This window comes from Lepisma saccharinum, chromosome 3, assembly GCF_977018435.1.
Source record: "Lepisma saccharinum chromosome 3, izLepSacc3.1, whole genome shotgun sequence".
Classification (NCBI taxonomy): domain Eukaryota; kingdom Metazoa; phylum Arthropoda; class Insecta; order Zygentoma; family Lepismatidae; genus Lepisma; species Lepisma saccharinum.
The window spans coordinates 9,454,714-9,469,068 of record NC_139231.1 but is presented as its reverse complement, the minus strand read 5'-3'; the positions used below and the strand labels follow the sequence as shown (position 1 = coordinate 9,469,068).

The 14,355-nt window shown below is 36.2% G+C and overlaps 1 protein-coding gene across 2 annotated transcripts in view; it reads left to right on the top strand.

Annotated features, from left to right (window-relative positions):
- Positions 1-14,355, top strand: part of LOC145984913 (growth hormone-inducible transmembrane protein-like) — a 68,654-nt gene that overhangs the window by 29,488 nt on the left and 24,811 nt on the right. For both annotated transcript variants that reach the window (XM_083118303.1, XM_083118302.1), the window contains exon 5: positions 5,928-6,103. In XM_083118303.1, the coding sequence (XP_082974429.1) occupies positions 5,928-6,103 (176 nt within the window). The remainder of the gene's footprint in view (positions 1-5,927; positions 6,104-14,355) is intronic.

The window sequence follows — 14,355 nt, the reverse complement described above, 5'->3', positions numbered from 1 at the left end:
GAAACTGTACCAAAAAATATTTCATCCACATTCAATGTATTTAGGACAGGTATTGAGTGAATCTTTTTTTACCGTTGTTGCTGTGAAGAACATTTGAAAAAGATATTACTGAATGAGAACTAATATTACTAAAGCACATTTTTGTGCCATTGTGTTTCCTCTATTATTTATTTTTTCTTAATCGTGCTTGTGGAGGTGAAAATACAGAGTTCAGTTTATTCAGTTTTCTGCACAAACACTATAGGAAATACAAAACTCGGACAATAAATGGCATTATTACTATTTGAATACTATTTGTTGTAGTTTAGTCATACTCCGAAATTATAGTCATGTGCTAATGTTGTTCAGCAATCCTGCAGCGTCAAATTCAGCACATTCAAGTGTTTGGTTTTAGAAATTGATAGTAGAGCATTGTTACAGAATATGAAATACGCTAGTTGCGTTTCTGGTTGAGACACTATCACTTTCTAAAAATACATTGTATGAAATGCCATATTTTCAATGTATTGTATTCAAGATTTGTTATGTTCTTTAGTTTGCAGATAAATAATAAACAGCAATAATTATGACTCTCTTTTTTTTTCTTATTATTTTCAGCTAGGAATTCAAGAAACATGTCGAAGTATAGAAAGACTTCTTTTAACCCAAACTGGGCTTCAGATCCATCATTTTCTTGGATCCGGGAGGTAGCAGGTGACAAGTTTTCCGCTCGATGCACTCTCTGCAATACTACATTTGCACTTAGTAACATGGGTAAGCAAGCAGTTGTAAGTCATATGAAAGGAAAGAAACATACAAATTCAGTTTCTAACACCGAAAAAACGCCTTCCATCGCAGCTTATTTAATAAAAGACCAAAAGTTACCAACTTCAGGAGGAACAACTCTTCAACAAGAACCTTCAGCAGGACCTAGTACTACTTCAGCAAATTTGGATCAAGGATCAGAAGCTATGACAGAAACAGTGCAAAGTTCTCATGGCATAAAGGGATATCTTCTAAACTATGAAATAATAAAAGCAGAGGTGCTGTGGTGCATAGAAAGTGTGATGACACATACATCAATGAGGACTGCTGGTAAGGATGTGAAATTATTTAAGGCTATGTTTTCGGACAGTAAAATTGCACAGAAAATGCAACTTCAACGTGATAAAATAGCATACACTTTAGTTCATGGACTTTCGCCATATTTTAAAGATAAACTTATTCACAAGGTTTCAGAGTGTAATTTTTTTGTTGTGGGCTTTGATGAGTCTCTAAATAAAGTGTCTCAAAAGCAGCAAATGGACATAAGTGTTCGATTCTGGGACAAGGAGCAAGACCAAGTGTGCACAAGGTATTTAACTTCAGCATTTTTAGGACACACTACAGCTTCAGAACTCCTATGCGCAATAAAAGAGGCACTATCACCACTCAGCTTACATAAAATAGTGCAGGTTTCAATGGATGGACCAAATGTTAATTTTCGTCTGTTACAGGACCTTAAGTTGGACTTGAAAAGGGATCCCAATGATCCCATAATAATGGATATTGGAAGCTGTGGCTTACATACAATGCACTTAGCATTCAAAACTGCAATACAGACAACTGATTGGAGAATTATTGAGTTCCTAAGAGCACTTTATAATTTGTTCAAGGATGTGCCAGCCCGACGAGCACAGTATATATATTATTCAAACTCAAATGTTTTCCCACAAAAGTTTTGTTCTGTTCGTTGGCTCGATAATACTGGTGTTGCTCAAAGAGCAATTGATATTTTACCTCACATAATAGCATATGTTAGAGGAGTCAAAGCTGACAAGAAGACACCTACCACAGTAAGCTTTAAAACTGTAGCAAAAGTATTGGAGGACAAGATGCTTCTTGCAAAACTTACATTTTACAAGTCACTTGCATCAGAGTTAGAACCATTTTTAAGAGAATTTCAAAGTGATGCACCCCTTGCACCTTTCCTGTATGATACCATGTCATCTGTTTTGAAAAATGTGATGAACAGATTTGTAAAATCTGAAGTTCTTAATGCAAGTTCATCCTGTGTTGAGGTAGATGTCACAAACAAGGAAAACCTGCTTCCTGCAACACACATTGACCTTGGATTTGCCACCCGAAATGCTATCAAGAAAAGTCAGCCATTAAAAGAGTGTGATGTGTTAAGTTTTCGCAAAGATTGCAGGAGATGTTTACAGAAGCTTGCTTCCAAACTTATTGAGAAATCCCCACTGCGATATAAGTTGACAAAAGCAATATCATGTCTAGACCCTAATGTAGCTGCAAATTCCGTGGTAGGTGCAAGGCGTCTACATTGTCTTTTGACACATTTTGTGGAAAGTAATTGGTTGGATGGCACAAAAGCAGACAGAATTATACGAGAATTTAAAGAATTGTGCTCCAAACCCTATGTTAATGAATCACTGAAGAAATATAGTAGAAGAACTGAGCGTGTGGATAAATTTTGGGTTGAGATTTTGGAGAATCAGTTCAAGCAACTGAAACTACTGATTGAAATGGTTTTGATCTTTTCGCACGGAAATTCCAACTTGGAAAGAGGATTTTCTATCAATGCAGAATGTCTGGCAGATAATATGAAAGAAGAAACACTAGTTGCAAGGAGGATTATTTATGATTCTGTAATTTCTGTGGGTGGAATTGAAAATGTATCAGTTTCCAAAAGCATGATGTGTGCAGTAAAGAATGCACGTACACGTTTCTCAGAAGCGTCTAACAGGCGCCGCAGAGAAGAAGAACTCAAAAGCACAGAAGTTGCACATAGAAAACATTCAATAAAAATGGTACGAGATCTTGAAGCAAAGAAAGCAAAAGTAATGGAAGATGCACAGAAAGAAGTCAACATGATCAATGATGAAATTGAAAAGTTAAAAAAGTAGACTACTATTCTTAATGTTCTGTTTTTGTCATTACGTGTTTTTTTCCGTGTGTGGGGGCATGCAAAAATTGACTCTTGTTAAAAAAATAATAATGATGAACATAAATAAATAGCATAATATATGACAAAATATAAGGTTCAAGAAGTATTGTGTACATAGTTAACAGATTCTCTGAGTGTTGTTCTGTGTGCCCATTATTAAAAGGTGTTCTCTTTTAACATGAATATATTTTTAAGTGACGTTTGAAATTTGACATTAACCAAATTATTGAGTAAGGAATTGGAAGAATGAATGACTAGGTGAGTATTACTATATTTGTAATATCTTTTTTCACTATGGTATGGTGCTAAATAAAACAACTAATTTGGTTTAATTTCATTTAGTTGTAAATTTAAAAATAGCCATATTGTTGCAGATATATTATTTAAAACTACCTGCATGTGAAAAAATCCATGTAAAATTCTTTAGTTTGTGAATTATAATAATTTTATAGATTCACTATTTTCCAGTTTGAATATAAATCATTAAGAAATGAGGTAAATTTCTTGCAAACTAATACAGGTATTTACCATATCCATACCTGAAAGCTGTGTTTATTATTTCCATTTACTAAGACGAGGATTTAGTTTATAATTGTCAGGGAAAAATACAAAATTTGTCATGGAAAACCTGGAAAAGTCAGGGAATTTCATTTTTGCTTGTCTGTAGCCACCCTGTAAGTGTAACATACTAAAAGAACATTGAAAAATATGAAACCATATTCAATTTATTCACAAAATAGTGTGTAACAGTATTTATGTCCAGACTAGGTATATTCGATCGAATCTCGCTCGAGTGTGGGAGATTCGATCGAGTGAGCGAAAGCAGTCCAATGCAGTACTATAGTACGTACCACACTGTGTCTGCTAAATTGAAAGGGAAAAGCACTCCTGTGGTCATTCTTCTTTCTATTTTTGTGTACTTCTTTACTTTCTCAATAAATGTGCATTCAAAGTGGTTTCTTGGAATGTGCCAGATTAATGAAGATAATTAGGTAGCATGGGGAAAGAAGGGCATGCGTTTAAGCAGAACCATGGTAAGGAGTGCATTTTAACAGATCATGAATCTTTGTAATCACTTAAGCTCTTGGGAAATTTGGAACATGCAAGTGGAAGGAATGTAGCCTGAGGGACTCTTGTGGTGCAAGGAAGAAGGTTTCGTTCAACCATGTCTGCATCAGTTACGGCAAACAGTACAAAGTTGCAGGTGAAGTATGAGAGTAAAACAGATTGCAAGCTCAATCTATTCAACACTATGCAAGACCAAGTACTCTGTCATTTTGATAGCATTGGAAACTTGTTAGTTATGTTGAGGTATATTTCAGTATACTTTTGTGTGCATGGCTTGTATGGGACAGATAGTACAATTGGAAAAAGAGCAGAAGGAAATAAAATACCAGACATTGAGCTCTATTGACAACTCTCCACCAAGTCTGACTGAACATCAATTTGGACCTTGCGAAGTGAATAGAACAATTCTAAGATGCACCACCAGGATTTACCTGTAGTCATGCAAAGCTACATGAAAATTCTTCAATAGTTCATCATTAAAATCTGTGATTAGAATGTATTTCCCAAAACACAAAAAATCAGCATTGCTAAATGAAGGCCTCGGGTGTAAATCATGGTAAGTGACATTTTGGTAATTTTTGAGTTACAAAGTAAAATGTGCCATCCTTCAATTTTCTAGTGAAATTGCCATGTCATACAATTTACATTGGACTTAGTAAAGTCTTCTGAAATTGTTAAACACAACACGAAAACAATTTATCTACATTATTAGCTTCTAATAACCTTTTTTCTTATGAATTCAGAAATAACCAAAATGTCACTCACCATGTTTTACACCAGAGCCCTTCAAATATTAAAAAATGCCAGTACAGAAATGAGTTATTTGAATTTGAGTACAACAAAAGATCACTCTGTAAGAATGTTTTAACAATTTTCCAGAAAAAAACAAAAATAAAGATCTAAAATTTAATGGAAAATGAAATTTTTCAAAACTTTAACTGCCCTGATTTTTTACAAAATCCAGCATTCCAATTTATCATCTAGATATGTTGATGAGATGGGCAATCTCTGTCTCATCTCCAAATATGAAGTACTTTATAAACGAGGTATACAGCATATCAATATGTATATTTTCATAGCCTATGGAGATGAGGCAAACAACTTTTGTTGGTACCTACCTATATTTTTCCTGTTTTCCTCCTTGTTCTGAAAAACTCAAACGTTACGTTTAGTTTGTTTTAAAATAAAATAAATTTTCTGCCTTGGTCAGCATATTGAGTTTTTCATATCATGGAAACAAGGCTTAATGGTGTTGTACTTGTTCTGAAACTACGAACCCTTGTTGAAAGGCATTTTATAATGAATTATCACAATTATTTCTAATGGATTGACTTTGTAAATATAAAAATGTACCCCTTTCCCTTCATTTTATTTATGCCTTATAATGGTTGCTTGAAAAGTCAGTAATGTAGATTTTCTCTAGGGTTGAGCCCATACCGATGTATTGGTATCGGAAAGCATTGGTTGGAATTTATTTACCGATACCAGCTGATACTTTTTTGGCATTTTAGTCTTCCATGGATTCCATAAAAATATAAGTCTTATTATCCTCAATATTATGCATAATTCGAAGTTTCTTTTTAATTTGCACCAGTTTTGTGTGAAAAAACTGAATTTTGTAATAACATAATATGTAGTTTAATAATTTGATGTAATACTTTATAATTTTAAAGCAAAAGTGTTTGTAAATTGGTGCATATAATTAAAGTGGAGTACTCACACACAATTATTAAGCAACATTCTAGACAACTTTACATTTTTTCTGTTTTCAAGTATCGGTATCGGTTCAAAGTAGAAATGGCTCAGCCCTAATTTTCTTACTGTAAATATGTTGAGCTGATAACTTTCGTATTTTGATTTTCTTTTTACTTGAACGAGAAAAATTGTTCACCCCATTGTACCACATGTGCATTAAGTTCTATTATTTACATTACAGGCGATGGGTGCTTCAATTGCAGCTGTTATTGGGACGGGCGTGATTGTCCAGAGCATCCCATACTCTCCTGGGTTTGGAACTAAACAGCTGGCATGGATGGCCCACTCTGCTGTTCTCGGAGCTTTTGTGGCCCCCCTGTGCTTTCTTGGAGGACCACTCCTCATCCGAGCTGCATGGTAAGATATCCTTCCTCCATACTTAGGCTACATGGTTGACGTGTCCAAATATGCAAATATACTTTGACATATATTCTGTGCATGAAATATGTCTCTTATACAGTGTGGAGAGTCAGCAATTCTATTGAAGTAGTCCTCAGAGTGTAAATGTTTCTTGAATATATTGATGGTAACATCACCTGTTTCTGTGCTATAATGTAGATATCACTGTTGTAATATATATTTTTTTAACTCGTAATGAAATTATTGCAAAATTAGGACCACATATTTATGGTGAGTAAAAGATTAAGATTTTGGTACAAAAACTCGGCATATTTTAGGATCAGAGCAGTATATAAAATGGCATTTCAGTGTTAATATATCAAATGAAAACCTAAATTTGATTTAAAAACTATATTTATTACACAAAATTAACAGTTCACTTCGAATAGCACATTTATATAGTTATCAGTAGGGGGGCAGATTTACATGCACTTAAAAAGACCAAAATACGTATCTATTAAAAACAGGCAAAATATGCACTATAAATTTTAAAAAGATGTCCTAAAAATTGTGTATTACAATCTATATATGATTTATGACTGCATCAATACTTTCCCACTTTCTAGGGGCATGTCACTGCCCACACAATTCAAGGATTTGAAGCAATTACCGCCTATAGACGCATATTTCCAGCGTAGTTAGCTAATATAATTCAACAGGGATAGAGAAAAATATGGTATTTCTTTCATTTGTATTTTTTCGAATAAAGACTGTTTACAAAGCAGGAAATTATAACTGGTTGCTGGGGCTTAATTTAGATTTGTGCTACAAATAACAGAATCATCATGCACTAGATATTCACAACCGCGAAAAAACCCTCCATTACATGCAAAATTTGTAAAATAAATTAATAAAGTTGGACATACACAACAACTAGTCTTACACAGTCAAAAAAATATTGTTGAATACGCTGTTACATGGTTTTACAAAGCCATGGAATATTGGCGCAAGCCCAAAGGACTGATTTCCTACAGAATTATTCATATATAAATAGGGTATACATGGACAAAAAGTGGTAATAATCAAATAATTCAGACCAAGAAGACTTTCATTTCAGATGTCGTTGAGAATGGATGTGGAACCCCGATTTTCTGTAAATAAAAAACGTAAAATGCAGAAAACTTAAAAAGCGGGAAAGCATAGGGAAGGGGTGAAACTCAAGTGTCAGTAAGAAACTACTTCACAATCGACTTTTAGAGGGTATATTGTGTCAAAAATAATTCAACAATGGTAAAGAAATATGATTATGAATTTCTAAGGGGGAAAAAGCAAGACCTGCTGTGGAAATCAGTGACAAATTAGCATGACCCACTTTCGAGGGTGGGGACGGTGGATGAATGCTTCTATCTGCCGCCTATTAGCTCCTGTTGCTGGTCAAGGGCTCTGATCTACTAGGTGATATGATATGCTTCTGATTGTGTGGGATCTTCATTTACACTGTAAACTGGTAATTAGTTGCTAGTTTTAGAAGTATCGGGTAATTGGAGGTGGGTGATCATTTATAGTTGGACGTCAAGCATCTTTATATACGGTAATCAAAGTATCCTGGATTCAGTTCACAGTGGAGACATGGAGAATGATTCAGATCCCACTTTAAGCTGCATGTGTGTTCAGTCCCAATCAGCCCAACAGCATAAAGTCATTACGAGCTAAGGTTCTGTCCCAGGGCTGATCCCTGGAGACACAATTGGAGACGTTAAAACCTTAGTGTTATCGAATTTCACTCTCTGTATTAGAGGGTAGGACCCATTGACCAATTTTGCCCTCATTTTGCATCTTTTCCTGCCCTTGACGACCCCCCATCAACCACACCTCTAGGCATGCCACTGATGGTTATTTACATCCATATTAATGAATTTAGCACTTTTTCGGAGGGCAAATACCCTTTCCACCAATAGTATCCTGTAGATAACATGTTTCCGTTTTTATTTTTTTTTTTGTCTCCCCGACCACATTTAATATTTCGCGATTTATTTTCGGCATGTGAATGGTTCCCAAGAAAAGTATTGAGTATATTATTATTAGCATTAGCATTGTGTGCATTTCCTTTCAAGATGTTTATCAGAAGGCAAAACAAGAAAAAAATTAGCTTGTCTTTTAACTCATCGCTTTATGTCTGGTGCTGTTTTTTCGTATAATCTTCCAAAGCAAAACAATCTTCTGAGGTGAAAGTCAAAACAATTCAGTTTTTCTTCCTTTTATGATGGATGAGTCATTACTCTAGAGCCACGAGACAAAACACTGGCGACAGCTGCTCGCTGCTCGCAGACACCACTCTGACCGGCGATAACAGGAGGGAGGAGAAGGGAATACGAACAGGTGGTGGAGCGGTGCCAGTGCAGTTGTTGAAGAAAAGTCTTATCAGAAGTTGTAACAGATTGTTTACAGAATGTTCCGGGAAGAAAGAAGCAAAAGGAATCGAAACACTCCTTTTTGAAATAATAGACTGTGTCCGGTACACAAAGGGAAGTAATCGCTCGTGGATTTGCGCGCGGAGACGTTGAAGCAGTTGGCGCGGAGAAGTTACAGCAGTTGGCGCGGAGATTTTGACTGGAAGGTGGTCGCGCAATTCAGTGCTCTTTCTGTTGAGTTTTGCATACCTGCGGTGACATTTTCTTGGCGAAGTGGTAAAGTAGTCCCTTCAGTCGGAAGACCACGCTAGTCCGCCGTTGTTTGCAGAGGCACAAGAAACGTTAAATTCGCATTAAGGCTCTTCTTAAAAGAGATGGTGCAGAAGTGAACTCACTCTGCAGCAGTTTAGCAGATTTTCAGTCAGTGACGCCGAGGTTGCAGAGAAGGATTTTCTCCAGCGACAAGACACCAAGGATCGTCGGACAAAGAAGATGGAACAACGAGGATTTTAGTGAAGTGATCCCCAGTGTCGAGAGCTCTCGTGTTTTAACCCCCACAAGCTTGATCTTCTGATGAAAAAATCCCACTAAAGTTTGAAAAGCGCTAATTCTTTCTAAAGGCCGGCCATGTAATCGTGAGTAAAAAAGGTTAAATTTCTTCTTTTTTATAAATATATGTGAGAGTGATATTTTCTTATATTTCTTTTACCAAGATAATCTAAAGTACTGGTGTCAACTCTTGTATTGGGTTTTCTCATGTAAACCAAGAACCACCAGCGAATCAGTGTGAACCTTTAATTATTTTTTTTCTTTTTGTGAAGTTTTTACTTAGTTTTCTTCTGTAATAAAAGAAAGTAAAGGTAATTGGTTATTCTTTCCTTCAAACATTGAAATCTATAATAATACTTGAAATCAGTTTATCTCAACCGAACTGTAGTTAAAAAGCATAGCTAAGTCTAATACTAATAGTAATAACGATAAAATCACGTTTTATCGTTATATGGTGCCCGAAACTCCCGGGAGTTGCCTTAGATTATCTTGGTGAAAGAAAAAATAAAAGGGGTAACAGGCATTGTGTTGCGTCGTTGTCGGCAATGTTTATGTAAACATTTATCGTTGTGTTGTAACTTTGGTCAGCTTGTGTCGGCAACATGGTTCGCACAAAAGGAAAGACTCCGTCTGAAAAGGACTTCGCACCCGAAGTGGGGTGGGAGGAAATATTGGATTGTTGTGGAAGACTGTTGAAAGTAGATGGAGCGATAGAATGTTTGGGTTGTAAACAATGGCTGCATAAAGACTGTATAGGAATGAGTGAGGAAGAGTATAAAGAACACGAAACTGACATTGGTAAAGACTTTTTATGTGAACGATGCAAGAATCGAGTTGAGAAAGAACCTGCCGTTGGAGTAAAAATAACGGAAAAAGAACAGGGTGTTTCGAAAGAAACCGACGAATTTGGTTGTCAAGTTGACGTTGATCGGGGAAAGGAAAATGATGTCTTGAATTCAATTTTGTCATTTATGGAACAGAGTAGGCTAGCGCAGGAGAACTTATGCCTAAAATGGGAAGAAAATAAGGAAAAAGATAGGCTGAAATGGGAAGAAAATAAGGAAAAAGATAGGCTGAAATGGGAAGAAAATAAGGAAAAAGATAGGCTGAAATGGGAAGAAAATAAGGAACAGGATAGGCTGAAATGGGAAGAAAATAAGGAACAGGATAGATTGAAATGGGAGAGATTATACGAGAAAATGGAACAAGATAGGTTAGAACGGAGACAGAAAGAGGAAAAAGATAGGCTCGTGCAGGAAGACTTATACAGAAAATTGGAGCAGAAACAGGAACAGAATAAATTGGAACTCAAGGAAATAATAAATGCTTCCATGCAAAAAATAAATGACAAGATGGAGGAAAGACTAAACGTTTTGGAGATGCAAGTCACGAGGATAGAAAAAATGGAGGACGTTGTGGAGATAAATAAAGTATCATGTCAGACAGGAATGGAAAAGTTGAAATATGATTTAAATATCATTCAAGGGAACGTTGAAAGTTTGGGAGTTGGTGTGGTTCAGGAACGGAGTGTTAATAAAAGCAAGTTCAAGGAAACTGATGTTGAAATACAGGTTATAAAAAATAGGGTCGACGTATTAGAGCATGATTTTGTCAGATTCAAGGAAACTGAGGATTCTAGAAAGTGTTGTGACCTTAAGCCGTATGAAGATTTTGTTCAGAATGAAGTAAAGACTGATGATGGAGAGAAAGTAAAGAGAGATGGTGTGACTATTCTTAGCAGGCAGGAAGTAGGGGTTAAGTACAGTGAAGTGTCGAAGTTAACCAAGTTTACAGGAGAGACAGACGAAATGTTACCCACTGAATTTCTTCAGCATGTGGAAGACAGCTTGAATCTGATGGCCCTGAGCAAGCATCAGTACCTGAATGTGATACCTTTTGTGTTGGTAAAGACTGCTAAAATGTGGTATATAGAAAATAAGCAAACGTTTACGAACTATGAAGTATTTAAGAAGGAATTTTTGGATGCTTTAGAGTCAGAAAATGTTAAGTCTGCCCGTTTAGCTCAAGTTCTAACACAGAAATTTGTGCCAGGTCAGGGAAGAAGTGTAGAAGAGTTCTATTGGGACAAGGCGAGGCAACTGAAGCTGCTAGAACCTGCCTTATCGGAAGAAAAGTGTGTCAGCCTAATAGCAAACTTACTCCCTTTTAGGCTTCGTGAAATGTTGTTAACCGTTAAAAGTAAAACCTTGTCTTCAGTTGCTGATCTGATAAGGAGTCATGAATTATTGTGGATGGAACAGAAGAATCGAGATTCTTCTAGAGGCCAGAAAAATGAGAGAAACGTTGGAGGTAGAGAGGAGCGACGATATAATGTTGGTAATGTCGGTGTTACTCCTACATCACCGAGAAAGGATAACTATAGACAGACATCAAGGGAAAGTTTCGAGAATCATGATGAAGGGAGGAACAATTCAAGATTCTATCGTCGGAATTTGCAGTTTGGAAGAGGAGGAAACCAAAATTTGAAGAGAAATGAAAGATCTGATGTATCTCCGTGGGATGAGCGAAGAAGAAGCAACTATTCACCTCGTTTTGAGAGAAAAATCTGGCAGAGTGAAAATTATGAAAGTTCTAGTCTGCCTCCTAGGAGGAATAGAAGCGAAGATGAGATCGTCGCCGCCGAAGTACATAACCAGGAGGATCCAAAAAACGAGTTACCGTTCCGCCACTAAAGAGTGGGCGGACCGAAAACCAAGATGTAAATATTAAAATGAATTTCAAAGATATTATTGAACCTGCAAGAAAGGATGAAGAACGAATAGAAGACGAACTTGAACAGTTAAACTCGGAGGAAAAAGATTTGGGAAATTTTTCAAAATGTGAAATAAACAGCGATATTTATCTGAAGACACAAAAGGATGAAATAATTAGTACTCTTGAACGAATAAGCAACAGAAGTCAGTATGTAGAGAAGAAAAATGAAAGTGCGAGTGAGGCACGAGAATCAAAAATAGGGTCGAAGGTGAACCGTAAAAATGTTTTTGATGCTGATAAAAAGCATACTGATGTTGAAATGAATGCAGACTTACAGAATTCTGTGGCTAGTCTCAAGAGTTATGTGCTGTTAGGAGATAGTTTGTTAAAAAGATTAGCGTCATATTGTAGAAGGCAATTTCCTGAATTAAACTGTATAGAAAGCGGCTAGGAAGAATTGTGTGTTAGTGGAAGTAGAGTCTCTGAGCTTGTTCATGCTTTGAAAGAAAAAGAAAGAAAGGAAGGTGCAAGTTGTAAATGGGAAAACGTTCTAGTTCTTGTAGGGACCAATGATGTCATGAGATTCACTGAAAAGGAGCATTTTGAGGAAATGTATTCCTACTTAGTGTCGTATTTGAAAGAAAGAAGTAATGAGATTATTTTGTGTACTGTTCCACCTATTCCGGCTGTGGCTCATATTTCGGAATATGGTCATTGGAAAAAATTGTTGTATTTTAATAGAGTAATAAAAAATCAAGAGTGTGATCATGTGAAGGTTGTGGATCTAGAAAAGACGTTTTATATGGAGAATGGAGAGATAGATTTAAGCAAATATGAACGTTACCTACTAAAGAGAGAAGGCAGACGTGAAGACTTAGTTCACTGGAATGAAATGGCTATGAAGGAATTTTTGACTCTTTTAGAATTGCAACTTGTACATATTTGTGAAGTAGATGTAAGGGAGTATGAAAATCTGGAAGTTGAAAACTTGAAATGTAATAATGAAATTTTGAACAGTGTGGAAAAGAGAAAATTAATTAAACATTCTATTTGCGTAGAAGTGGAAATGAATGGTAAAGCTGTAAACTGTTTACTGGATTCCGGCTCTCAGGTATCGCTAATTTCTGCTAATACATGGAAAAATATTACTTCTGACGTGACTAGGCCTTCTCTAGAAAAGGTAGATAATATTATGTTAATAGATTATAGTGGAAAAAACAAAACAAGAGTGATGGGGAAAGCAGTAATACCGACTGTTCTGGCAAATGCTAGTTTGCTCATGGAATTTATTGTTGTTAGAGATTTGAATGTGTCTGCCATTCTGGGTAGCGATTTTTTATTTACCGTTGAAGCTACTCTTAATTTTCAAGAGAAAGAAATGTTATTTCAAACTAATGGTGGAAAAGTAGTTGTCGGATTTTTGCCAAGATGTGATTATGAAGAGAAGGGGAGAACTATGTCCGATTTGATGACCGTAGCAGGTTTAGAAACTGGCGACGTTAGAGACGCGAGTATCGAAGACCTAAGAGCTCGCATGGAAATGTCTACTGCTCTGACGGTGGCGCAAAAAGAAGAAATGTTGAATAGAACTTCTCTTTTGTTAAATGTATTTTCGGATCGGCCTGGGACTTGCAATAAATTCACTTATAATATTAAACTGATTGATAATGAACCAGCTGTGGGAAAGTATTACCCTGTTCCGTTTGCTTTGAGAGAGGAAGTTAGAAAACAAATAGGTCAGTGGCAAGAAGATGATATTGTTGAGTTGGGACATTCTGCTTACCTCAACCCTTTGTTAGTGGTACCCAAGCCGCGTTCTGACGAGAAAAGGATAGTTGTGGATTTTCGTAATACTAACGCTAAAATTAGACTGGAGCATAATAGAGTGAAAAGTTTAGAAGAAATATTGGCGAGCTTTCATGGCAAGAGGTATTTTACATCGCTTGATTTATGTGTAGGGTATTTTCAAATACCGTTAACAGAAGAAAGTAGAGACTGTACAGCCTTCATTTTTGATGGTAAAATGTATAAATTTAAGAAGCTCCCTTTTGGAATTTCGACTGGAGTATCGGCGTTTACTAGTGCAATGAATCATGTTTTGGGCAATGTATCTGATTTTTGTATTGTGTATGTTGATGATATTTTAATTTTTGATTCAGACTTTGATGATCATGTAAATCACGTGTGTTTGATTTTAAAACGCATAAGGGACGCTGGAATGACAGTGAAATTGAAGAAAACAGAGTTTGGAAAATCTGAAGTTATGTTTTTGGGACATATTATCTCTGCAGAAGGAATAAAAGTTAACCCCAATAAAGTCAGGAGTATAGTGGAGTTACCGATCCCCCGTAGCAGAAAGGAAGTACAGAGGATATTAGGGAGCTTCGTGTGGGTCAAAAGGTTCGTACCTAATTATTCGGAAGTAATAGCTCCACTTTCGGAACTTTTACAGAAAAATAAAAAATGGACTTGGGGAGAAAAGGAGCAGTCTAGCTTCGATGAAATGAAAACTCTTATAGCGCAGGAAACGCTTTTGTACCATCCAGATTTTTCACAGACGTTTTACATCAGCTGTGACGCTTCTACTATGGCCAT